The sequence below is a fragment of the Uloborus diversus genome, chromosome 6, assembly GCF_026930045.1.
Source record: "Uloborus diversus isolate 005 chromosome 6, Udiv.v.3.1, whole genome shotgun sequence".
In the NCBI taxonomy this organism is placed as follows: Eukaryota; Metazoa; Arthropoda; class Arachnida; order Araneae; family Uloboridae; genus Uloborus; species Uloborus diversus.
Genome location: NC_072736.1, coordinates 8,643,514 through 8,671,191, shown reverse-complemented (window position 1 = coordinate 8,671,191; position 27,678 = coordinate 8,643,514). Strand labels below are relative to the sequence as shown.

Genomic DNA, 27,678 nt, shown 5'->3' with positions numbered 1-27,678 from the left:
GTTTCTTTCAATCCATCCCTTACCCTAACGTTAGCAAAGTTGAATTTTTCAATCGAGTTTTTAAGACTCCAGTTCCGAAAAATTTCCGTGGGAAGACGACATAATCTCTCCTCCTAATATCGCAAAAATACGCCGAAAATTGCCTTTCTGGAACTTCAATATCAACGCATTTCCAGGGGGAGAGTTCTGAACCCTATGCTTTCATCTTTTGTCATTAAAGAAGAACTAAAGTTGATTTTTTAGAACTTCAAGTTTGGAAATTTTTCGCGGGAGAACCCTTATCCCATTCCACCATTTAGGATCGTCTAAAATTTTACCTTTGGAAACTTCAATATTGAAAAGTGGAGGGAGAGTTCTTCAACTGCATCGCTTTTTTAACGCTGCCAAAGATTGCCCGCAATAGCGCTATTAAGACTCCGTTTTGGAGCAATTTTCGGGAAAAGGTCCCCTAACCTCCGATTACCAAAGTTCGTCTAAAATTACGTTTTTGGACTTCAATTTCAAGAATTTTTTGGATCGTAGTTCTGATCCCCGTCCCATCTCCTAACGTTTTAAAAGAAGATCTTCAATTGCTTTTGTGGGGGATGTGGACGTGAAGAGTGTGAGTGAGGTGTCAATGGCTGGGTTTGATCAACAGACTTTTGTGATGCTAAACCAGTACTTTACTGGAGCCAAAATAATCTTAAGGCTCGGGGGCAAAGATGGGTTGAGTGCTCTCTGAATATAAATCACATAACCCTAACAAGGAGAGGTTACGGTCTCGGAAATTCAGATCGGGATGAGATTTGGCAGATTAGTAGTATCCCTTAAGGGTACTCTCAGGGTAAAGTAATAAAGCGCACTACCCATAAAATTCCGAGAAAACAGCCTTTAAAGATTTACGCGCAACTTATAAACTAGTAGAGATTATTCAGAAACAAGTGTCCGGTGGTCATGTGGGCAGCGTTCTGGCGTTCCGTGCGGCCGATCGGGGTTCAAATCCACTGCAAGTTTCTTTTTTGTTCATTTATAAAATGACTATTACCGCTTTTTGCAGCTTGAATTGAAGGTAATTCTTAATTTTAAAAATATGATGTATTTTTAATGTGATAGTACATTAAAACTCTATTTACTATTCTCACAAAGAAGTGATTACACATTTTTAGATATTATAAACTTAGACGAAGTAAATGATTTTTGCAATAAATACATAATCAGTTTCTTTGTGGATGAGTTAGAATATTGTTTTATTGCACATAAGCAGGTAGTCAAATTTTAAAAACCCTAACCGTCCTTATTGAGCAATGATTTTGCTCCTTGATTCTGTTATTTGTAAATTTATCGCCTGCTGTATTTTACATTGAATATTCAACTCTTTATTTTCTATCTATTATCGTCTGCAATGATCATATTTGTTTTCATCATTAAATTTATTTATCGTCTGTGCTGTATATTAGAATGGAACATTCTATACCGTGAAAAAGGATTTCAGTTTTTAAAATATTGTGAATCGAAATGGTCGATCATTGAAGTAACCCTGAAACAAATAAAATCTGTTGGCAAAATGGATCAAAATTCATTGCACAGTGAAATGTTGAAGCAGAGATTAAAAGATGCGGTCGTTTATTACGAGAGCTTGCTTACTGAAAATCATTTGATTGCATCAGAATCATCAAGTTCAATTTCACGTGAAGCAATGTTAATGGGCGAAGAAATTTATGAACGTACTATGGATATGCTGGTTGAAAAAATATTTGTAACTGATGACGAACTTGCTCATGAAAATGAAAACTGTGAGGAGGAACCTTTTGAGCAAGTCGAAATTCAAAGCTCATCAGCTGAATACGAACCAGAAGAGAAAAAAAGAAGAGAGGTAGAGCATCTTCCTTTGGATTACAAAATTAAAGTTGTGAACATAGCAGCGGCTCACCCCACATGGAATCTACAAACATTACAAAAGAAAGGATGCAGTCGGTTAAAAAAAAATGAATATTTATCGCAATGGGAGAAAGAAATAAAAAATGGAGGAAATCTATTCGATAAATACGATGTAATCAATTCTTGGACATATGATCGTTTTCTAGAAGCTCGAGAGAATTATCAACAAGTTACTACTCGGAACTTGCAACAGTGGGCTTTAGCAGCAGCACGACAGTTTACAGATTTTGAATTTAAAGCATCTGACAGTTGGGTAAAAAATTCAAAAGGAAGCATGCCATTCGTCAACGAAAAGTCACAAAATTTGTATCAAAAAGAGAAACTGCGACGATCGAAGAAACTTTGGCTTCTGCAGACACTTTTGTAATCCAGACGCTAAAGTTGATACCGAATTTCGAAAACGATTATGTTATCAATACTGACCAAACAGGTAAGCAATTAAAAACTTATTTTACGATCTTCAGACCAAGGGCGGATCCAGCTTCTGGTTTAGGAGGAGGTCATTTTCGAAAAGGGTAAAAGGGTAATTTTTGTGCGAAATGGGCAATTTTTTTCGAAATATGTCCCAAAAATGCAATTTTATTCTATATTTGGTCATTTGAAAGATGGGTCATGGACCCCCCCCCCTCACGACCCTCTCTCTGGATCCGCGCCTGCTTTTGGCAAAATATTTTAATTCCCATTTCCTTTTTCCAGGATGTCAGTATCAGTCGGTGTACAACAGGACTTTGGCTCAAAAGGGAAGTAAAACTATTTTCGTCAAAAGGCACGACATGAATAGAGTAACGCATTCATACACCGCTCAATACTCTCTTACCCTGTCTGGAAAAGTTCTGCCCCTTGTATTTGTTTGTTTACAAGAAGCAACTGGTATTTTTGGCCCCCGAATTCAAAAAACAATTAATGAATACTCGCAAAAATATAAAAATATCATAATAACATCTTCGAAATCAGGAAAGCTAACGACAGGACTATACATCGAATTTTTGAACCGTTGCTTGAAGTTTTATGTGGGAAAAGAAGAATTTCTATTGATTATCGACTCTTGGGGAGGACAAACAAAACCTGAACTATACGACCAAATTTTCCAGGATGATGAAAAATCTCCAACTTGTACAGTTAAAGTGATTACACCAAAATGTACTCCACTTGTTCAACCTTGCGACGTCTATTTTTATAGACAGGTAAAGAATTTGATAAAACGGATACAAAATTGCACGTATCTCGTTGAAAATAATAGAGAAATAAATACCCGTGAAGACTGCATAAAAATACAATCAATTGTCCATCATCAACTGTCATCGCCAATTTTTGATAAAATGATTCGATATGCCTGGTATGCTTCTAAACTTTCTGACAAAAGAGAAATTTTCCTGAATGTAAATGAAGTATGTTTTCCAACGACTCTTTCACAAAAAAGCTGCTCCTGTAAGCAATCTTCCTTTATAAATTGTGCGAGATGTCATAACAGTTTTTGTTTTCCATGCTTTTATGATAAATATCATTCTGGTGTATGTACATAAATCACAACTATATTGTTAAAAATCATCTATAAATTAAGCTCTACAGTAATTTTGTAGCCAATGTAATTCAAATTTTAACTTGTATCGATTTAATCTATCTCCATTTTCTCTATTAAAGTGCTTTACGTGTTTAAAATTTCGCATTATCTTCAATTCAAATTGCACAAAGCTGTAACAGTTACTTTATAAATAAACAAAAAAGAAACTTGCAGTGGATTTGAATTCGGATCGACCGCATGGAACGCCAGAACGCTGCCCACATGACCGCCGGACACTTGTTTCTGAATAATCTCAACTAGTTTATAAGTTGCGCGTAAATCTTTAAAGGCTGTTTTCTCGGAATTTTATGGCTAGTGCGCTTTATTACTTTACCCTGAGAGTACCCTTAAGGGATACTACTAATCTGCCAAATCTCATCCCGATCTGAATTTCCGAGACCGTAACCTCTCCTTGTAAGTGATGGAACGGGGAAGCGAGAGAGCAGTATTTGGATCAGATGGGGCGCCGAGAAACCAGGCGTTCAGGCGTAAGCAACGAGATTCCAGTTGCAGTTTCATGCTGTCGATGTGGGGCCTGTTGCTGCTTTACATGGCGCCATTTTTTGAGTAGCTGGGTCAACAACACGTGGAGTACAAATGTGGAAGCAGAGTGAATGAAGCGTGTCCATGGCAATGTTTGATCCATGGACCTTTGTGATGCTTTACTGCTGAGCCAAAAGAATCTCAAAGCTGGATGGCTAAGAGCTCTCTGAATGTACACCAAACGTTTTTAGGACTTCGTCAGTTTCAAAAATCACCTAACACTGTGTTTTTGGCCCTTCAATATCAAAATATTTCTAGGGAAAAGTTCTGAAACCCATGCTTTTTCCTAATGTCACCATAGATGAGCCACAATTGCACTTTAAGACTTAATTTCCAAAATTTTTAGGGGGAAAGCCTCTGAACCGCCCTTTCTCAAGCATCATTAAAAATACTCTAAAATCGTATTTCGGAACTCCAATATCGAAATGCAACTGCATTGTTGAAGCTTCAATTTCGAAAAATTTCGGAAAGGAACCTCAAGCTCTCCCTTTCTTCCTTATACCACCAAAGATCGTATAAAACTGCGTTTTTAGAACAAAATTTTTGGGGGATTGCCCAGTGGCGGATCTTCGATTTTTCTGAGACGGCGCAAAAACTTGATACTGCCACCCTTACTTACTCTTTTTTTTCCTTCTTATTTTGAAGTTTTAACTTTTCATTCTTTGTATCCAAAGCAGTAGTATCATTCAATTAAAATTAAACTCTTTTAATCACAAATTAAAAAAAAGGCATACTTCAGTTTTTAAACTTAAAAAAAAAATCATTTTCAGTTAGTCACCTCCCCCCCTCCCCCTAAGTTTATTAGCCAATCGCCCCTCCCAAGAGGATCGTCTAGATCCGCCACTGCAACCTACAAGTGTCTTATGCTTTTAATCACTTCCTTAGAATTAACTACTTAACCCCCACTAATTAGGATGTGGTTTTGTTTTCTTTTCAAATCTTCAAAGCTGAAAATATACCATTAGTATACAAGACATTACTTAATTACTTGTTATGTTCGGTTGAATGCTTTGAGATACAGTTTAGTTTTAAACTCACTTGCTTTAAAAACATATAAAGAATATAATAGTATTTAGAGAAACAGTAAAAAATACTTGTGAAGCATTATCCGACATTTTAAGGACAAAGAACTGAATTTCATTGTTCTTAATTTTTCAATTATTTTAAAAATTGAAAAGTGCAGTTTTTTTGTATTTTTATGTATGGTGCTATCATGTTTACTCTCTACACATATGAATCCATGTTTCATAAATGTATTAGAGCTGGGGCAGGAGTTTTTTGTGAACATTTTGGTTTCCATAAAGCTGTTGACTTGGACTCTAGCTTCGATATGGTTTTGATTGATTGAAGGACTAAAAATGTGAAATCATTTCGCAAAAAATTTGTGAAATTGCTAAAAAGCGCCGGTGAAACTTTTTGTGAAAGAGTATGTCAATGTTAGTATAATTAGCAAAATCGACTCTCCTTGGCAAGTTTTTTTTTTGGTAAATATTTTTACACCAGAAGTATTATATATTAAATGTGTTAGAAGCTCTAGTCGTTAATATTTTACGAACCCTTTGAAGATTACAGTGATTTAAAAAGGTGGAGCAAAATCTTTGATTACGAAATGAAAATTTAAGACAGACTCGGCGAGAAGTAGGGCTTATAAGTGCGGGGGCAAATTTTTTTTAGGAAATTGAAGACTTATTTTAAGCTATCTTGAGTGACTGGGGAGGGGGGGGGGCTTTTGATGTTCCCTCGCGTAAATGTTTTGGAGTTGTACTTTTATAAACGCCATTTTAGTAGTGTTTTGTCAACGTTTGAGGAACTGAAAGGAATTTCCAGGGTTGTCCCCATAATGTTTTTTTTAAATAAAGTGTAATTAGTAATAATAGTAATAAAATCGAAGAAGTTTGAACTATTTTTGGTAATGCAAGGGTAAGAAAGACTCTTCCCGGAAAAAAAATCTTAAAATGATGTGTTAAAGACGCAAATTAAAACTATCTTTAGCAAACTTAGAGCAAGAGGTTTAGGGTTCGTCTCAGAAATTTTACAAAATTTAAACTGTGTTTTGACACGTTCTTTCAGACTCCTTTTTTTATTGACTGAAGGAGGAACGAAAGAGTTCGGAGGTTCTCCTAGCATTTTTTTTTTTTTTTTTTTTTTTTTTTTTGAACTGATGAAATCCGAAGAACTCAGTTTTGAACTTCCTTTGGAGACTTCAGAAAAATAGATCTCCGTTTTTTTTTTTTTTCTAAATTGGAGTCTTAAAAACGCAGCTTTACACTATCTAGGGGCATTCTTTTCTTGATTCCCCCCCTCAAACTAGAGTTTTTATAATGCAAATTTAGGTCATCTTTGAATTTAAAGGAAGGAGGGAGTACGCTCGGAGATTTTGTCCCGGAATATTTTCAGAATTGAACTTTAAAACTGAAATTTTAAACTATATTTGGTGACGTTCGAACGTTGAGGCAATCGTTGATGACGAAAAAAGTACCCCCCTCCCTCCTCCGTACTCCCTCGAATCGCCGTCACGGAGTTAAAGCCAAAGAATGAAATTTCATATCCCATGTTTATTTCGATAAGACTTTTGCCTTTTATTTTTATTTAATTCTAGCTGTACCCGACGCGCGTTGCTACGCCAACAAAAAAATACATCATTATACTGATTTTCATGACAATCGGTTGAACGGGGCAGAAGTTGCTACTCTGCAGTGCCACCTGGTGGCGAGTGGCTTCAATGAGCATATTATGCACCTTCTCCGTGGAAAAATACATATATATAGCAATTTTCATAATAATCAGTCCAGTAGTTTTTGACTTCATCGATGACATACAGACAAACATCCATTTTCATATGCATTTTGATATGCATGAAAAGCCATAAAACAATAAAGAATTTATTTGTTCAAACTCAAGAAAAATGGCAACAGCTAACCTCTTATCAATGAGATCTTTCACGCGAATTAATTTCTGCAGCCGATAATTTTATTCGTATTTATCCAATAGATTGTGACTTCAATTGGAATAAAAAAGGAACTATCGATCGGATTTTTTTCGAACTGGCCTATAAACATTCCCAGTACCAAAAATAACAAACGGTGAAAGTTTCAGCCAAATCTGCCGGGTAGTTTTTGAGTTCATGGATGACATACAGACAAACATTCATTTATATATATATATATATATAGATATATTTTGGTGGCGCCATCTACAGGACAACTAGTAATAAATTAATATTCTGTAGAAATTTTAGTTATAAAAAGGTTTGATTGTTTTGACCCTAAAAAACTGCTGAGATCATAAAGTTGTCTAGAAAAAACAATAGAAATAATGCTTTTTGGTGATTAAGCACTAGAAAAGTGTTTGATTTCTTTCTTTCAATGCATAGTTTTAAAACTCTTGATTGCCGAATTTTATAGTGGCGCCATCTTTCGGAATAAAAATACATTGATAAGAGGGGTTAGTGATCAAAATTTCTTTCAAACAATTTCGAAGAAAGGAACTTAATCGGTCAATATTCAAGTTCTTTATCAACTTGGAAGAAGACGAAGAAAATTTCTTTCTTAAATAAATTTAACTGCATTATTTCCACGTTTTCTTTTAAGAGAAGAAACTCTCATATAAAATATCTTGTCCTGTCGTCCATCTGACTGTATTTGTGATGATGTTGTAATACACTGATAAAAGAGGTTAGTTGTCAAAATTCTTCGAAACAGTTTCGAAGAAGGAGCTTAATACATCGATATTCATCTGAACTTAGAAGAAGACGAAGAAAATTTCTTCTTTAAATAAACTCAACTGCATTATTTACACGTTTTGTTTAAAGGGAATAAACTTTCACACAAAATATTTTGTCAACCTGTCGCCCATCTGACTTTATTTGTGCAGATCTTTTACTTCATACAATCATACACTCATACATATACAGAAAGTCACTTATATATTACAAACTGAATTCTATTCTGAAATGCGCATAAGCCGGTAATATGTACAGGGACGTATCTGGAACAAATTCCCTAGAACCAAGTGCAAAAAAGAATGCTTTGTAAGTTCTGATCCAAAAACTATTCTTTCAATAGTCTAAAACAGGGTTTCCAAAAGTGGGTGTGCTGCACCCTGGGCAGGCTCGTCATGTCATACTTTTACAGGGGGGGGGAGGGGTCGAAGGATGTGTGCTCAATTTTCATGGAATCGAAAAATAACAAAAAGTACTTCCCTTTTTATGAAAATGCATGAATTTCTCTAAGCCTGCAGGGGGGGGGGATCGGAATTGCATCCTCGTGACCCCCCCCCCCTAAATTACAGGTCTGACCTGGGGTGCGACACGGAGAGGTGAGGGGAGTGGCGAAGTGCACATGGTTGAAAATGGTTATATGTAGTATGTCGTACATATATAATAGAGATAGACTAGGGTACGGTAAAAAAAAAATTCTTATTCTTCAAAGGGTACTGTGAATTGGCAGGGTTCGACTAACTGAAAGTGAGGCCCAAGACCCAAAATGTTTTGGTGCCCCCCCTCTCTATTCTATCAATTTAAATCAATGCAAAATAATGTTGAAATAATGTTTAACATTTATTTAAAACATGATTTTTTTTCATAAAAATACATGATTTTTTTTAATGCCATGTATAATTTTTTTACAAAATATGGGGCCCTATAGGAAGATGGGGCCCCAGGCGCAGGCCTAGTTGGCCTGTGCGTTAATCAGGGCCTGTGAATTGGAAACGTTTGGGAACTCCTGGTCTAAACCAAAGAATTGAGATTAGTATCTCCCCTCTACGATCTGAACTCTAAACAAATTAGCTCAGTATTGCGAACAAATCCAAAACTTCATTACATAAGGTTTTATTCTTTTTTTTTTTTCAAAAAAAAAAAAAGTTACATTTTGTTATTTTGAGATGATGTCACGTATCCAGTTTATGTAAGGCGCCACTTTGAGGAACACCATGGGCGTATCGTCATCTTCTCCACACCCGACACCGAAGGAAGCGATCCCGTAGATCGTGGACACACCGCTGCTGCTTGTCACGAACAGGGGACTGCCCGAGTCTTGCTGCAAGGGAAGAATAGTCAATAAACACGCTGATTAAATACATGAAATACACCGCCAGCTCAGTCATTTCCAGCCGAGGACTGCAGTTTCGTGCTTATTAGCACTCATCAGCCCGGCATAGGAAAGTGACTGAACTGGAGATGGAAAACCTCTTAAGGAAGCCAAGAGTGCTAAACAAACTGGTAGCTAATATAGAATTAGCGCAGACCAGACGAGTGACCGAAGCAATGGTTCGGTTCAACTCATCTATTGATGGCAAGGCATGGTATATTCAGTAAATTACCGCCCATTAGCAAGGGCTAAAGCAGAAATACATGAAATACACCGCCAGCCCAGTCATTTCCAGCCGAGGACTGCAGTTTCGAACTGCAGTCGCGAAACTGCAGTCCTCGGCTGGAAATGACTGAGCTGGCGGTGTATTTCATGTATTTCTGCTTTAGCCCTGGCTATTGGGCGGCAATTTACTGAATACACTGATTAAAGTTGGACTTTTAAGAAAAGTCCCGTTTCTTACGGCCTCTGGCCAATCTGATGTCAGGTTAAGAAAACAAACTTAAAGACACCCTAGTAGCCAATGGGGTCGTTTCCAAAATTTAAAAAGTTTTTATTTTTATTTTTTTATTTTTATGAAAGAACATTCTTAAAAACATAGGATCTAACCATTTTTAAATAATTTATTTAAGTTTAATATTAAAAAAAAATTACTTAAATCGGTGCACTTTCATCGTTTACATTTCTTGCCAATGACATCACAAATAATGAAATGCCATTTAGTGTTGCCAATTCACGGAGCAAAATATTTAATTCGCAACTTTACTCACGTGTATTGGCAACGATATGGTTGATAGCAAGCGTAGAGCGCAATTCTAATTCGCTGCTTGATTATCAGAACGTGGAACGCGGTACAAAATGCGCCATAGAGCATCGTTTGTGACGTCATCAAGACCACGCAATCGGATATTTTAAAAAATTAATTAAAAATAACTGTTGGGAAAATTAAAGTATTTTCTGGGTCCATGTTTTTTTTTTTTTTTTTTTGCTTATTCTCTCAATTTCAGTGACTAGAAGTACTACTTTTGACTGAAGGAAACAACCCCATTGTAATTGACAATGTAAGGGGAAACTCAGGGCACTTGATTATGTTATTTTCCATTCAAAATTTTATATCAACAAGTATACGTATAGTGAAAAAATATTTTAAAAATGCTTTTAAACTGATATCTCCCGTCATTTAGGGGGTTCAGGAGAAGACAATTGCCCCACCTGGCTTTGAGGAATCAATGTACTTACACATGAGCGGGTGTGGTTTTCGTTGTTTATCGATATAACTTGCATCGAGTTTCTGCCCTTGACCTCCCCCCCTCCTTCTCAGGTAAAATTTGAATCGACAAGATCCAAGGGTTTTGACAGTCGACAAAGTTTGAAGATCACTGGCTTAAGCCTGCAGGGTTTTTTTTTGTGGCTGACGGGCTGACGCGCTTGGCGTTAAACAAGCGTAAAAGAGATCTGAGCTGGATTTGTTTTTTCCGAAATGAGAAAGGGGTTGTACATACAATTCATAAACAGCAGGCTTAGAGAATTGATTTTGAAGAGGGGCACTAAACTTTACCATTTATAGAAATAAAAATCTCTTTTCAGAAAACACATATTGAATAATTGGCGTTTCCAAGATTTCATTTCAAAGGGGGTTCAATCATGTATGTTTAATGTTTCAAAAAGGAACAAAAACCTAGCCCAATAACAGATGTCCTAAAATCTAATTTTCCTAAAAATCCTCTAACAAACTCAATCCTAGGTTTTCGAAACTTTTTACACCAACCTTCTTTGAGCAAAAGCACTCAGACCAAGCTTTGACTTCGAAGTTATTTCTCAGCAAGAACAACGAACTATACAAGAGGGTCCTTCAGTCAAAAGTACTACTTTTAGCCACTGAAATTGATAGAATTAGTAAAAAATTTAACATGGAGCTTATATTTTCCCAACATTTAATTTTTAATTATTTTTTTTTAAATGTCAGATTTCTAAAACAAAATGTTTCATCATGTGACATCTCAAATGAAGAAAGCCATCTTGAATCGGAGCGCGTGCTTCTCTTTCCTGCCAAGATAAGATGTCACCTTTTGGTGATTTTTCACTCTGAGCAATTATTAGCTGATCGAGCATTGTTAGTTAAATAAACTATTAGTTTGGTGAAGTTTGGCAATGTCCCGAAACTTTGTTCTGGTAACCCTAGCAACGTGTTCATTTGTGACGTCAGCAGCAAAAATGAAAACAGGGACTGAACGTCTTTAAAGATTTTTTTTAAGAGAGAAAACAAGTCAAAATTAAGAAAAAAAAAAGGTAACTCATCTCATGTTTTCGATCTTGCACTTTGAGATTTTTTTTTCTTTCGAAAAATGGGAAGCAAACCAACTTAAGGGTATTTTGTGACGACAATTTCTTATTTTATTTCATTTATATATTAATTTTTGAGGGAAAATTAGTATTTTTCTGAAAAAAGGAAACCAAAATGTGTGCTTCCAAACTCGAGTTTTCTTCTATATATGAGTAGAAAAATTATGTACCGAAAAACGGACATTTTAATTTTTGAATTTGTTTGCACATTTCAGACCCCTTGTCCAAACCCCCTGACAGGAGCGCAACCAGAAAATGATTTTACGGGGGGGGGGGGGCACAATTTTTTTTCACAACACTCTATCAGCGTTCTCTCTCTCTCTCTCTCTCTCTCTCTCTATCTCTCTCTCCTTCTTTACATCAATATATATTTATTGTTATTATTAATGTTATTTAGTAAAATCCCTTAAAATTGTATAAGTTTTGCAATTTATTCAAAAACTGTTGCAAAAACATTAATTGTTCTTATGCCAGAATTGAAATCCCGTTAAGAATAAACTTTAAAGTACTTGAAACAACAGTATGGCGTTATTACTTCGTTTACTATATTAATGAAATAACTTAAAAATACTTATTAAAAATACAACAAAATAATCAATAAAATCACTTACACTTGATGAGTCCTAAATATCCGCATTGCATATGTACACTTATAAAATTGTCTTATTGTCTACTATACAAAATTTGTCCGACAAAATTTTCACCCGTCGTCAATCGGGAGTGTTTCCGAGAAAAACAAAAGTGGTGGTGAATTTGTTTTCCGAAGTTTTTCTCCTCAGATTTACTGCTTATCCATCAACTGTCACACGGAAGAAGATACGATCTTGTAATCACTGACGTTTCAAATAAGTTCCTAACTACAGAAAAAATAAATGCCGAAAAGGAGAGAGGGGAAGTTTTAAATGACCTCTCGTCGTCCCTGCTTACTTTGGAACTTTGTTTTCTCAAAGCGCGTTCATCTTCGTTCGAATAAAAAAAAAAGGGTATTTTTTAAAATTGTTCAAATTAGCGTTCTGGGGGGGGGGGGGGTTGCGCCCCTGCTCTCTGAGCTTTCTTTTTGGCTACGCTACTGTTCTGAGTATTTGTATCGATGCTCTCATTGTAAATAAATAACGAATAACATAAATACAGAAGGATCTCGAACATATTTTGACACTCAGAAATAGTTCAGTAAAAAAAAACTTACATTGCAAACTCCTCTTCCTTTCGTCCCTGCACAAATCATCTTCTCTGTTATATAACCATCTATGCTCAATGTATATTTTTCATATATTTTATTGCACTTTTGTCTGTTTACGATCGGCAAAACAACCTGCTGCAGAGCATCAGTCGCAGGACTACCTGTGAAAAAAAAAATAAATAAGCTTATTGAAAAAAGGTTGTTTTTATCAATAGTGTGCCAACACGTTTGGTAAAAAAAAAATATCTACTGAGAAGCATCAGACCATGAAAGATTAATAAAATAGTTTTGAATCTGATCGTTTTTACCGATGATGCACATTTTTTTAATAATTATAACCTTAAATTTAAAAAAGAAGTTCCGTCTAGAACTCAACGAGCCTACTTTCCCGTATATCCATACTACTTTCTAGTACCTGATCAATATTCTCAAAAATAGGTAAAATCGAAAATTGTTTAAAACATATTTTTTTAATATTTTAAGCTGATTTCTAGGAATAAAATATGAATTACTCGTGTAACAAATTAGACGCGTAAAAAAAAAAAATGAACAAATAAAAAACCAGCACCTTTTAAACAAAGCAGCTAATGCATTTTTTTCCATTAAAAAAATTCTTTAACCGCTTTCAAAACGAAAAAATGATAATTAAAATTAATAAGCTAATCAAAATAAACGCATCATATCAAAAAAAAAAAAATCTTTTTTCCCCTGTTGCCAAAAATATTTTTTTAAATGTATTAATGCACTTACAAAATAAAAAAAAAACAATAACATGCCAACTTAAAAAAAAAAATCCCTGTCAAAGAGGGTTTAAAAAAAAAAAAAAACCCTCGAGGATGTTCACGGGGGGTAAACACGACATACGTATGCATCGCCGCTTAAACACCGTGGGGGACCATACGAAGGCCAACCCGTTTTGGGCGACCTACCCGCTTTAGGCCACCCTCCCCTACGATAGAACGACATTAAAAAATACAAACGTTTCTAACTCTTCTTAAAATTCTTACCACGTCCCCTGTATCCCCATCCTATGGCTGTGGCATATACCTCGGGGTCTCGGTCGTCCTCAGGTAAACAGATACCGTTCGCGTAGCCGTCGGAGCCATCTATATCGATAGGTGCAGCCATTTTCAGAAGGGCAACGTCGTCCCTTGCTGTTGTCCAGTTGAATCCCTCGTGGACGTAGATGTGTGACACCTGGTGGACAACAAAACAGTTTAGAAATGAAGAAACCCATTTTTGCAGAAAAGTAAAACAAAATATAACAACGTTAAATCGCTCCGAGAACTGCACGCGCGTGTTTCGGGGTTTCATGCAATCCCTTTTTCAATGCAGAAAAGTCAGTTTTGGGATGTTAAGTTATCCGAAATGACAAGTCGATTAGAAACATTAATGTTCAGGGTCATTCCATAGTGACTAACGTAACATTCGCAGCTGATTTTCAAACTCTTTTCACTTACACTGGGAGAAACAATTAATGTGTTTTGGTTTAATATGCAGATTTAAAATGTACAAGGTGACTATTTTTCATTTCTACCAAGAATTTGAAGCAAAATAAGCGCTGGCAGGTGTTTTTTCAACAAAAAAGACATCGTGACTAACGTAACATTTTTGCAACCCTGAGAAACAATGCTTATGTTACGAGGCAAATTTTTCTGAAACTTACGCAGGCATTTAAAATTGGCTGATATATTTGTAAGAGGTAAACAATCTATTTTTAAAAATGTATTACATATTTGTTACAGATGAATCTTTTTTGGCCCTTAATGATACTTTTACGAAAAACTGTGTGTGACTAACGTAACGTGACTAACGTAACCATCGAATAACAAGCAATGAATGCATATAAAAAACTTTTTATAAATTAATTTCTTGCTCTTATATTACTTTTACACTTTTTAGGAACCTTCTTTGTGCTGCATTTATGGTTCTTTCTTTACTTTTTTTCTATATTAGTGTAAGAAATTGAATGGAAGGATTCAGTTCAATTAACTCAAATTGAATGTGCGAAAATAAAAAAAAGAGAAAAAAAATCGCTTTTGCAAACTGAAACACATCATTCTTGGGCTAATTAAATCCTAAATATCTCTCTTTTAAAAAATTAACTTTATGCAAGTTCATAGTTTCACCGAATTCTAGTATTCTGCCGAAATACTAGTTATCGTCATAAGAAACTCCGTAGTACTTTTCAAAGGCATATTCTTTTTTAAGGTTTACTGATTCATAGAACGAATAGTGTTGTTCATGTTTTTGAATTAAAATGTAATATTGAAAAAAAAAAAATCGAACGTTTTTGCAGAATGCATTTTAATTCCAGATGTCACCGCAAATATTTAAATTTCTAAATGATCATTCTTGCATTTTCTGAAATATATGGCAGCAGCGCTTATTGTCACCGTATCATGTAACATCTTCAAATGTTTTCCAACGAGCAGCCATTAGTTCATTTTAATAATAGGTGGAGATGTATTTTCTAAAAAATGGAGACATTCTCCTTTGTTAAGACTGTATTTCTATTATCTTAATTCTTAAGCTTGGATTCTTGTGTTGAATGCACATTCAGCAGAGTACTCATTTTGCTTTATTCACCTTTTTTCCATTTTAATAATTTTTTTAATTGGAAGTATCTTTATGAAGACCTTTAAAAAAGTATTTTCTAAGTAAACAGAAGGTCTACAATGTAATATTAATGGTATTTTTCACCCTTTATATTTTTAATCAATGTAGAATGCCTACATATTCAAAATTGTTCATGAAAATGTACATTAAATTAAATAAGTTTTAACTATTAGCAGTCATTTTTAAAATGTTACGTTAGTCACATGGAAAATGTTACGTTAGTCACAGCTCAATTGTTACGTTAGTCACACTAATTATTTTATATCTACTAATACTGAAATAAATATTTTGCACTTTTTAAGTAGATATGACACAAATGTAAGAAAATAAAAAGTGCTGTTTGGTTCAATCATCTGGTTTAGTTTTTAAGCAGAAAATAGTACATTTTCGTGACTAACGTAACGTAAATATTTTCAGTGAAATAACCAAACTAATTAAAATACTTATCTTATGATGTATGCAGAAAGAACAGTCAATTTTATTGGGGCAACATCTAATCATTTAGAATAAACATAGTTCTTTTAAAAATTTGCAAAAATTTTTTCATTACACAAGAAAACGTAGACGCATGTTTTTTGCACATGCTAAGCCTTTTCCACAACCTCGCACGTTTAGAGCCAGAAGAAAAACACCAAATGAAATTTTTGCAAACTGTTACTGGATTTATGTACTAGAAAGTATGCTGAATGAAATAATAGGTCACAATTAAGACTGTGGAAAAAAAATTTCTGAGGTAGAGGTTGACATTTCTATGGAATGACCCTTCACTCTTAAATGTTTGGTTGTCTGCTGCACCGAAAAAGATGCCAAAAAAGATTTCTATTTCAGTATAAGAGTTTTTGCTTCGTCACGAAAAACAGCAGAGTATTTGCTCTTGTCACAGCCCAAGATTGTGAATAACAGTAATAATATTAGCTAATTAACCATTGAGAAAAGTACGCAGATTAGACTGCTTGTTAACTTAATTTTATATGTTAAAAAAAATATATTAATATATATGTGTGTATACACATCTAATTTGAATTCTGACACTTTGAATTCGAATTATGTTTTTCGCAATCACGAGTTGCGACAGGACCCTACTCATTGGAGGCTATTGTTTCTAGAAACGGATCATGTCCTCCCAAGCCTGCCCCTCCTTCTGGGTGGTTACGTGTGTGTATGTGTGTGTGTGTGTGTGTGTTTTTTTTTATTTTTTATTTACAGCATGCTCCATGACGCAAGTCATACCACATGCATCCTTAATCAATTACATTCAGCTAAAGATGCATAAAGAGCAATACGTAAAACAGGTGTCCTAACAGCGACAGACAAAGATGAAAAACAGATAGCAAATTCAAAGACAAAGAAAAGGAATACTGTGAATAAATTCAAGGAACTGCACAATGTACTCAGGTGCAAGCAAATATTCCAGTTTTGGGGGCCACGTTAGTCCACTTGTTATAATTTTTTTATAAAGTTCATATCGAAGAAAGTCAAACTGAGGAGAGAAGAATAAAACATGATCAACAGTCTGAAGTTCATTCATATCACAAGAGCACAGAGGGGAGGTCGCATGATTGAATTTGAATAAATATTCTCTTGTTCTGAAGTGTCTAGATAGAATTTGGGTGAGTATAATTGAGGGATTTAGGTTTTGGTCTGATCTCTCATGAATAGATGGAAAAAATCTTTTAGTTTTTTTCTCATTTTGAGTAAAAAGCCAGTCTTTCTGCCACAAGTCGATAATTTTTTCGTGTATCTGTCTTGAAACGAAACTTTTTGGAGCCTTTTTATAGCTAATTAGACGTTTTGATTGAGCCGCTAACTTGGCAAGCTCGTCTGCCTTTTCATTCCCACGATTTCCAGCGTGACCCCTGATCCATTGAATGCCTATGTTAAAATTTTCCTCACGTAAACTTAAAATTACATGACGAATTTTTTCAATTATCTCCGAATGGCATTTTTTATTCTGAAGGTTAAATATTAGAATTTGACTGTCAGTATAAATATTAAAGTTCCTATATAAAGAATTATTAGAAGAAGAAATCCAATTTAAAGCCTGTAGGATAGCAAAAGCATCTGCTTGATCATTAGAACAATCAGAATGTAATTTAAATTGCTTGTTTTTAATTTCGGTATTACCATGGTAAATCACGAAAGCAGAGTGTGTATGTGTATGTGCATAAGGACTTGTTTGTGTGTAGACGTGTGTGTATGTAGGAGTGTGTGTATGCAGGACATGGACGCCACCGCCTAGGAGGAGGGGATTCCGGTGGACAGTGCTGCTACTGGAGGCTAGGACCAGAGGAGCAGCTCCGTCCTCCGGTGGACAGTGGTGCTGCAGAGGCCCCTGGTCCATTCTGAAAAAGGAACCGGACATCAAGGACGGTCAAATGAAAGAAATAAGCAATCGTGATTGCTCAAAAAATACTCCGGACTCCGACTCCGAGAATTTAGCGGCACCTGACTTCGACTTTGACTCCTGTGCCCGACAATTAGTCGGACTCCGACTTCCCGATTTCAAGTCTGACTTCGTAGCCTTGGCAAAAATTTATACATGGAGGGAAAATGACTGACTCCGATTCTTGGATGTTCGACTCCGACTCCTTTATCCCAAAATGAGATTGACTCCGACTCCGCAGCCGTGGTTTTAACTGTGAAATAATTATTGTTAATATGACTTGTTTTCATTTTCACTCTAAAGTTTTAATTTAGGTATTCAGTTTTCGGCGGATAACCTCGAAGTCATTTATGCTTCTACATAAAGATGTGTGCAGTCGATTTTTTTTTTTTTTTTTTGACAATGAAAATAATTCCTTTAAGTTGACATTTTATTCTTTTTATTTATTTTGGTAAGTGCATTAATTCATTAAAAAATTTTTTTTTTTTTTTTTGGCATCAGAGAAAAAGAAACAATTGTTTTTTTGATATGATGTATTTATTTTAATAAGCTTATCAATTTTAATTATTTTTTTTTTCGTTTTGAATGCGGTTAAAGATTTTTTTTAATGGAAAAAAGTGCTGCTTTGTATAAGAGGTGCTACTACTTTATTTGTCTGTTTATTTATTTATTTATTTTTATTTTTTTTACGCATCTAATTTTTTAGATGAGTGAGGTATATTTCATTCCTAGAAATCAGCTTAAAATACTTTAAAAATATGTTTGAAAGAATTTGTGATTTTAGCTATTTTTGAGAACATTGATCAGTTACTAGAAAGTAGTATGGGTTTACGGGAAAGTAGGCTCGTTTAGTTCTAGACGGAACTTCCTGTTATGTTTCTTTTGGGTTTACATCCTTTTTTATTGGATTCAGAAATTTCTTGTCCGTTTTGGGGACTTTTTGAGATGCTTTCCGTTTTTCTACAGCGATTGCTTCTTCCTGGAAGAACTTTTTTGACGGGAAATTAAAAAGCATTGCTGTAAACCGCTTTCGTTTCTATTATTTTCCTTTTTTGATCTGACCCTCTCCAACTTTAGGATAAGATCATATATGATCTGGAGTATAGCTTAGAGACGTATGTGGGTTTAGCTGAGACATAGCGCTATCTTCAGTAAGAAACTCCAAATCTGAATGGGGTCGTTTCCAAAATTTCAAAAGTATTTTTTTCTGAAAGAGCATGCTGAAAAACATAGGATCTGACCATTTTTTAAATAATTTGTTTAAGTTTAATATAAAAAAAAAATTACTTAAATCGGTGCACTTCCATTGTTTATGCTTCTGTCGTGTGACGTCACAAATGATGTAATGCCATTTAGCGTTGCCATTCACGGTACAAAATATTTAATTCGCATCTTTAATCACGTGTATTGGCAACGATATGGTTGATAGCAAGCGTAGAGCGCGATTTTAATTCGCTTCTTGATTATCACAACGTGGAAACGTGGTAGAAAGATGCGCCAAATTGCATCATTTGTGACGTCATCAAGACCACGCCTTGTTTTCAAAATCGGACATTTTAAAAAATTAATTAAAAAATAACTGTTGGAAAAATGAAAGTATTTTCTGGGTCCATGTTATTTTTTTTACTCATTCTATCAATTTCAGTGACTGAAAGTAGTAGTTTTGACTGAAGGAAACAACCCCATTATTGAATGAAGTAGCAACTGAATCTGCTCCAGAACAGATACATCTAGTTTTACTACTTTCATCCAAAATAGGGCTGCCTTCTGGGACGAACAGATTCACTCATAGATCCAGGAGATTGGGAGTCTGACCAATCAGTGATATAACTTTGCATGAAGTCACAGACCTGAAAAATGTTTAAATTGCAGGGAAACACACCCTTGAAACCATTCAGAACATTTATGGTGCTTTCTTGTAGTGAAAAATCAACTGTTACCCCCATTGGTACGTAGCAAATAGTCATTAGATTTTCCTGAAATTTTAACCACCAAGAATCACAGGCGGAATTAACATACTTTTTCAATGGGCCATGAAGGTTTTTATCAAGAGGCTGCAACTTGTAGCTATAATGTGGTGGGAAAGGTTATTACAGTCAGACCTCGATATATGGTCACCCGCTTAGAAGGTCACCCCCCATATAAGGTCACTTTTCTGAAGTCCCGGCTAGCTGAATAGGAATCCTAAGTTGTGTCTTATCGGATATGCGGTCAGGTCATAATATATTAATCGCTTATAAGGTCACTTCTGTCTGATTTCTTTAAATGATTTCATTGCCTAATAGATCCACTTCCAAGAATTTTCCGCGATATACGATCCTTAAAAAGTGAAAAGTCACATTTCCTATTAATGTACTAAATTAACAGTAGAAAGTGAGTGTTACAACAGTGATACTAAAATATGAAGCAGTAACGTGAGCACTCAGTATGTAGATATCGCAATTTTTTACCAGTCATTAGAAGCCGAAGAAAATTTTCAGAGGATACTTAGAAACCATTGTGCTTAAACTAAAGAACAAACGCGTCAATCCTGTATTAATGTAATTTTAAGCGAGGTAAGTTGCACATCAGTTCTTTGCTTGGGCATATTTGAATGCAGTTTTATTCTAAATGGAAGTTTTAAAAAAAGCATTTCGAAATTTCTTATTAATTCCAAAAATTTCAATTGGTTCAAATTAATTCAACTATTATAATTTAATTAACTGATGTTTTTGGGCGCATTAAAATTTGAAAAGAATTAATGTATACATCCGTGTAAATACATCTTTATTTATCAATAAATATGTATATGAATCGGTTATAAGGTCACCCCGCTTATAAGGTCAGTTTTGTGAAGTCCCGTGGATGACCTTATATCGAGATCCGACTGTATTATGTTTAGTAGTGTAGTAGTAGTATCCTTACAGAAATCAAGCCCTTCGATTGACGTAAATGTCTAGTAAGAGAATCAGACTTTTTTTTCTTTGAACCATCTAGTATTTTTAGAAAAATCCTTTAAGAAATTTGAAAACATTTCAACTGTCATCTACCCACTAGGGGATGCACCATACATGCAGCTTTACATCTGGTGGGGGTGTCCAGTTGTTGGTTTTTCTCTTGTATTTTCTCATTTCCGGAAAGAAAAGCACGAATGTTGGCAATTGTATAAGCATGTCTATAAGAAACGACAAGCTCAAGAATAGTGTAACTGATGCAATTATTTCATTAAATTGACAATTTACAGAATTTAAATTTCAATTGTTTAATGTCTGGACTCGAAAGATTTAACTTGGGGCAAGTATATGCGAATTCGCACACTTACCCCGAAAAAAGTTCCCCTACTAGCTCCAACTCGCCGTATTGAAATCAAGTTACACGGATTTGAGAATGGTTTCATAAAATAATACGAATAAGACGTCATTTGTTGCTTGGAAACATGGGCTACTGAATATTAACAAGTTTTGGTTAATTACTCTGCTACTATACACTGTAAAAACGATTCAGAAACGTTTCTGGAAAATAATGGGCAGCTGATGTGCCCAATTTCTGCCAGTAACATATCTTGCAAAATTCATGAACGTTCAACGAACTAAAATTCAGTAACCTTCCTGATATCATCCTGGAATCTTCCTGAAAAATTCAGAAATCATCCTGTTAGTAGCCAATCACGTCTTTGGAAAATTAGAGTAAACTTAGGAAAGCATAATATAATACAATAGCTTGGCATCTTCCCGATTTATTAGGGAAGTTCCAAGAGTATTATTGCAAACATGGCCAAAGCTAAACCAGAATTGCAAGTAAGTAACAGTAATTTTACTCACCTGAAATTCTTGCACAGCTACGTAGTCCATACTTATTTGCTCCCTTTGGGAACTTATTTAGCATGGACGGGCCGTAATTGAACTGAAGACGACTCACTTTATAAATACACTCAGTTAATATTCAAACTGGGAGCTAAAAATATTTTTCACAGCAGTAAAAATCTGCATTCGTGCGACTTGTAGCAATTCAGGAAACTTTTTGACAATGATACTTGATTTTTCCAGGAAGTGGATAAAAATCATTAAATTTCCGAAACGTAACACGGAAATACCCAGTAATGTCTGGGAAATTTTTCACAGTGTATGTTTTATAAGAAAGTAACAAAGGATGGAAAAAATTACTTAACACTGCGAAAGAAAACAACTTTCTCTCGTGCAACACGTTTAGTTTGGCAGATTTCACTGAAAATACACTGACAGTATAGTAGGGCAGCTACGTGGTTAACCCCTTTCGTCGGAATTATGAAATATTGGACCAAAAATGTTGATATTTAGTACACAGTGTGTTATGGTAAAGGGTATCTTATAGACAAAATTTTGAGGTTGTAGGAGAAAAATTAAAAGAGTTATGACACGTCCAATATTCCGGACTTATATTTTTGAAATCAATATTTCATATGCAAAAACGATAAAATACCGAACAAACTTCGTTATAAAATGTTCTACAAACAATTATAAAACATAATATAAACGTGTGAAACGATATTAATTAAAGATTATATATTTTAAAAAAAAACAGGAAAAAAACCTCGCTTTTCAGATAAAACTCCATGGTTGGAAAAATGAGCCACTCTCTATCTCTCAATCCTTATATGTCAGTGTTGTCAATCCCAAAACGAAAAATTATTTCACAGATTATAATAAGTAGAATGTAAAGAGTCAACTACAAAAAAAATAAACTAATTAAATCAAATATTAAATGATTAGCAGCTGTTTAAAGAGTATGTCCAGTATACCGGACACCAGGTCTGAAGGGGTTAAGTGACAGGTCACTCAGAGCTGTCAAACCAAAAACGAGAAAATTATTCAACATTCGCACACTTATCCCTTCGCATACTAGCCCCAGTCTCCCCTACATTACAGTATTTATAGACACTTATCTTGCTATACATTTACTCACTTTCAAGCGCTGAACATGTGGATCTTCTTTTTCTGTCTGTTTATGGAGTCCTACAAATACATTGTAGTTTTCAGGTTCTTTATAACTGAAATGTAAAAGAAGGTTATTTTAAAGTCTTTGATATTTGAAGTGAATGCATTACTGGTGTCAGATCTCAAAGAAGAAAGGTTTTCTTATTTATATACTAGATGCATTGCCCGGCTTTGCACGGTCTACTTCGAAAATAAAAGTTCTGTCAAGTGACGCATGTTCAGCAATCAGGCTTCAATCAGAGAGAAAAAATATATTGTGAATTTCCCGTCAAAATAATTATTCTTAAAGAAAGGAAACGGCAAATCCAAAGTTCCCGAATAAATTAAACGCAACACCTAAAATCCAAAAGAAACGAGCTGATGTGTGCATCACATGACTTCCTTTTACTCCACTTTAATGTCATCTCCGCATTACTGGCAATTTTAATGTGATTCAATAGCTTACTCTCTAAATATCACCAACAGTGGCCAAATTGAAACAGATTAAAAAAAAAACGCCAAATTTTTCACCAAGTTGGCGACAAAACTTGGCGACCAAGAGACTGGCGATATACCGCTCAAGTGTATCGCCAAATTTTAACACCACTTGAGTTTACATCGAAATTAACAATGATTCCCCCGCCCCCCTCAAAAGGGGCAAAAGACACCTTTGGAAACACCCGAATGCAACCAAAAGGAGAGGTGCACAATTAGACTCCTCTACGAGCCTTTGTACCAAATTTCAACTTTCTAGCACTTACCGTTTTTGAGTTATGCGACATACAGTGGCTCCCAAAAGTGTTCGTACACCTTGAAATTTTGTAGTAAAATCAAAATAACGCAAAACTGAATTCGAATATGAAGTCCAATTTTTTTTCACATCATTCCTATGCCATTCTGAATAAAACCCAGCAGTTTTATTTTTCAAATATTGCCACATTTTATTTTTGAAATTTGTCAAAAAACGAAGAGACAGAGAAAAAATACGCAACAAAAGTCATCGTACACTGAAATATTTTCGAATAAATTCATGATTAAAGTTATCATATGTGGTTTTTTTTATTGTTTTTGCATTGTAATGACACTGTAAAGTCATTTGCCTTTAATTTTTTGTTTATTTATTCCCTAATATTCTGTTTATTATTTTAAAATGGCAGGTACGCGTAGAAAACAACAAACATGATTCGAAATTTGATTTTTTTTTCCCTCACAGTAGCCATAAATTGGTTTGAAATGTCTCTAAATTAGTTAATTTATACCATTCCATAGTGAAGAGCTTGATAAAATGCTTTAAAGACAAGAATCGGATCGAAAACAAGGTAAGAAAAGGTCAACTGGCAAAGTTAACAAAGCGTGATCGGAGGTTTACAGTTAAAAAAAATGGAAAAATACACATTTGAGTGCTGAAAAAGTTTCTGCAGAATTGAATGAAACATTTTACGTTTAGTTTTCACGTAAAATTGTTCGCCAACTTCTCTGGTCAGCTGGATTAAAGGGGACCTCTTCCCGCAGAAATTTTCTTGTTTCTGCGAAAAACAGTAAACTTACGCTTTCAGTCGTATAAAATCAATGATAAATAAGCTCAAAACGTTTTGGAACAACGTCTTACTTATAGATGAAAATAAATTTAATATTTTGGGTTAAATTGTTGTATAATTGTCAAGGGAAGAAAAAAATGAGGAATTTAATCTTAAGAACTTAGTTGTATCAGTTAATCAGGTCGGTGAAGGTGTTCTTGTGTGAGGGTGCACAACAGCATCAGGACTTGGAAATTTCGAATTTTTTGATGCAATAATAAATCATACTGTTCATTTAAATATTTTTAAAAATAATTTTAAACTATTAGTCCAAAATTTGGTAATCGGAAATAACTTTGTTTTTTGTCAAAATAACAATAAGAAGCACACGTTTGCGTTTGACGCCTTAAAAATTGTCCTTAAGCTTAGAAATATCTCCTCATTCCCCAGATTTAAACTTAATGGAACATATTTGGAGATATCTGGTAGCTAGATTACGAAAATACACCATTGAAACGAAAAGCGAACTAGAAACAGTAAGACTGGAAGTGCGGCTGAACACTTACTCAGAAATTGCACAAAAAAGAAAGAAAAAACAATGAAATCTATTCTCAGACGTTTAAAATCTGTTGTTGATACTGCATGATATTCTACTAAATAATAACTTTGTAAAAAGTTAGATTATTTACCAATTTTTTGACATTTTTTCAAAGTGTACGAAGACTTTTGTGAAATAAAATTTCCGGCAATTTTTGGTTTTTGATTTTTTAAAAATTATGTTTTAATGTTTTATTAAAAATTTTCATGTAGTTTTGTGAAAAATAGATCATAGATCTTATAATAAAATTCCTATTCCAAAATATTATTTCTAACTAATAGATAATGGCCAATTTCATTGAAAATCGTAGGTGTACGAACACTTTTGGGAGCCACTGTACATACGCACATATGCAAATACATACATACGTACATACGGACGTCACAAGAAAAGTCGTTGTAACTAACTCGGATAAAGTCAAAATGGGTATATCCTGTGTTTATACGTTCTTAGGCACTTATGTGCGTGTGGTCGGGTTGAAAAAAAAAAAAAAAAAAAAAAACTCAACATTAATTCGGGGGTGAGCAAAATGGAAATTAAGGGCCGAATTGTGAGTGAAATTTTTTTCGCGAATACAATACTTCCTTTTTTGTAAAAGGAAGTAAAAAGAAAGAAGATAACTCGCAAAAAAAAAAGTAAAATAATTTATCTCAAAACAAAAACAAAATTTTGTTAAGTCACAGTCGAGAAAAAAATGGCAACCTTCTGAATTGTTTTTATGCTAATTTAAAATGAGATCGCGCAAACGATAAATTTTGGACATAAAATTTCTATTCCACTAGATTTATGATACTTTTTAATTTTTTCTCGGTGACTTTACAGCCTATTTTTTTCTTTTTCTTTTTTTGCAATTCGAAGGAAATGAATGAACCTTCTGGGTATTTTTCGCGGGCTTTCAAATGGCGCCAAAATTGAACTGGTCAGATAATTATTTCGGGCAGAAAAAGCCTTTTAAATGCCATTTCCAGGTTTTAAAATTAAAATTCGACCGGTTAGGTACTTTTTTGACGTTCGAAAACCCCCTTACGTGCCCAAGTACCTTCCTGCCAAATTTGATCCAGATCCGACGCAAACTGTGGGTTTGTATAGGAAACATACATATATACACACATATATAAAAACACACATATAAATCTTACTACTATTATATATGCGAAAATTGTCTATATGGATGTATGGATGTTTGTTACTCTTTCACGCAAAAACTACTGAACGGATTTCGATGAAACTTTACAATAACATAGCTTATGCATCAAAATAACACATAGGGTAGTTTTTGTCCCGTTATGGGGGGCAGAACCCCCCTAGGGGGCAATATAACCCAATTTTCGTGTAAATTCTCTAATATGAGGATGAAAAAATACTTGCACATATATGTCCATCGAAAGCTCTGATTTTTCTGCTGAAGATGGTACCTGTTCCAAATTTCTAAGTAGAATAAAAAACGAGTTATGAGCTTTTTAGTTCCATGTTCGAAGGCTTTCCTCAACTCAGTACAGTATTTAGAGTATCATCTCAACTCAATGTCGATAGCGACAATTGTTGTATTGTTGACTATCTTTGCTTTTCGTGTCTGTTCAAGGCTTTTCTCAAGTCAAATCTTGAAGTAAGATTTGTGCACAAGATTGGCAAATAATACATGGATTTGGCTGATTATTTTCCATTTTAAGGCAACTTTGAGGCAATTAATGCGTTTTTTTTTTATTTGTGTTGACTGGGGATTTAATCGATCAGCAGGAATCTAGCCAAACTTTTTTTGTGGAATCATTTCAATAGCTAAGGCATTTGGCAATTTTTTCAACTGTTGCTGTTTGTGAAGCTAAAGAATACGCAATACTGTTTCTCGGTTTTCACCATGTAACCAAATATCGCCATTTCTTTGATATTTCTTTCTTTAATTTTGTTAACACGTAAAATTATTCGCCAATTAAATCAAGCAAATCCATAAACAGCATAAAAACTTCCATTCATTTGTCTTTGAGCACAATTTCAAACAATTGCCAAATTTTTACTATTTATTGGAAACATTTTGGGTAGCAACATTTTATAATCACAAGAAGTATCTCAGTATTTGGCGACACTATCTCTTCGATGAAAATTAGTAATACACAGTTTTACAAAGTAGGGAGGGGGAGCCTCATTTAAGTTATCCCAATACGATAAATGCAAATTTAATAACATTTTAAATCGCAGTAAGGGATTACGGGCGGCTATGTTTTTAAAAAGTTTGTACTTCAATAGCAATATAGAGAAGGTTTTAGACTAAGTTCGAAAAAAAAAAAGATAAATCTTTTTAAACAGGTGAAATTTTATTTCATATTTTGGAAATTCCTCAAATTTGTATATGCTTAAGTATCGTTTTTTCGTTTCTAAAAGAGTACTATTTTGTTCTTCATACTTATTGCCATTTTACTTTTATGGGTTAGGAAGAATCTCTATTTTTAATCACGTCAAAGCGGTGTGTTATGAGTTGTTTCAGTTACAGCAGAAAACGGATAAAAATAGCGATTGTTTCTCATAATTATTACAGACCCAGGCAACGCCGGGCATTTTTGCTTCGCACAATTATCTGGTAACTAAATAAAGTTATGAAATAGAGTTCGCCGCCCAAAACTTTTTTGATAGGAAAAGTTATAATAACGCGTTCGGGACGAGTGTTCAAAAATTTTGGCGCTAGAGCCATTGCAAAAGTTGCATTAAAATGTAAAAACTCCGCCAAATTAATTTTGGTAGAAAGATCATTAAGTACTATGAGGTATTGAAGTAAAAATTAATCCGCCAAATTAATGAAACAACACCCTTAAATAAAATTAAAACTACTATTAAAATGTAAATTAATCCAACAAATTCTTTTTTTATCTTCAAATTTACCAGGCGACTACGTTAGTAAATTGGCGAATTATTTAAAATTTTTATGAAACTTTTCATTTTCTTCTTTTTTTGTGTGTGTGTATTTTTAAGGGTTAATGATGCTAATTAGGATTTTGTGGAATTAA

The 27,678-nt window shown here is 34.4% G+C and overlaps 1 protein-coding gene across 1 annotated transcript in view; it reads right to left on the bottom strand.

Moving 5' to 3' along the window:
* Window positions 1-8,836: 8,836 nt before the first annotated feature.
* The window catches only part of LOC129224884 (venom peptide isomerase heavy chain-like), a 55,297-nt gene continuing 36,455 nt past the window's right edge, over window positions 8,837-27,678 (bottom strand). The window contains exons 5-8 of the mRNA XM_054859429.1: window positions 22,557-22,641; window positions 13,642-13,831; window positions 12,641-12,795; window positions 8,837-9,060 (exon numbers count right to left, since the gene is read on the bottom strand). Of these exons, the coding sequence (XP_054715404.1) occupies window positions 8,896-9,060; window positions 12,641-12,795; window positions 13,642-13,831; window positions 22,557-22,641 (595 nt within the window). The 3' untranslated portion in view covers window positions 8,837-8,895. The remainder of the gene's footprint in view (window positions 9,061-12,640; window positions 12,796-13,641; window positions 13,832-22,556; window positions 22,642-27,678) is intronic.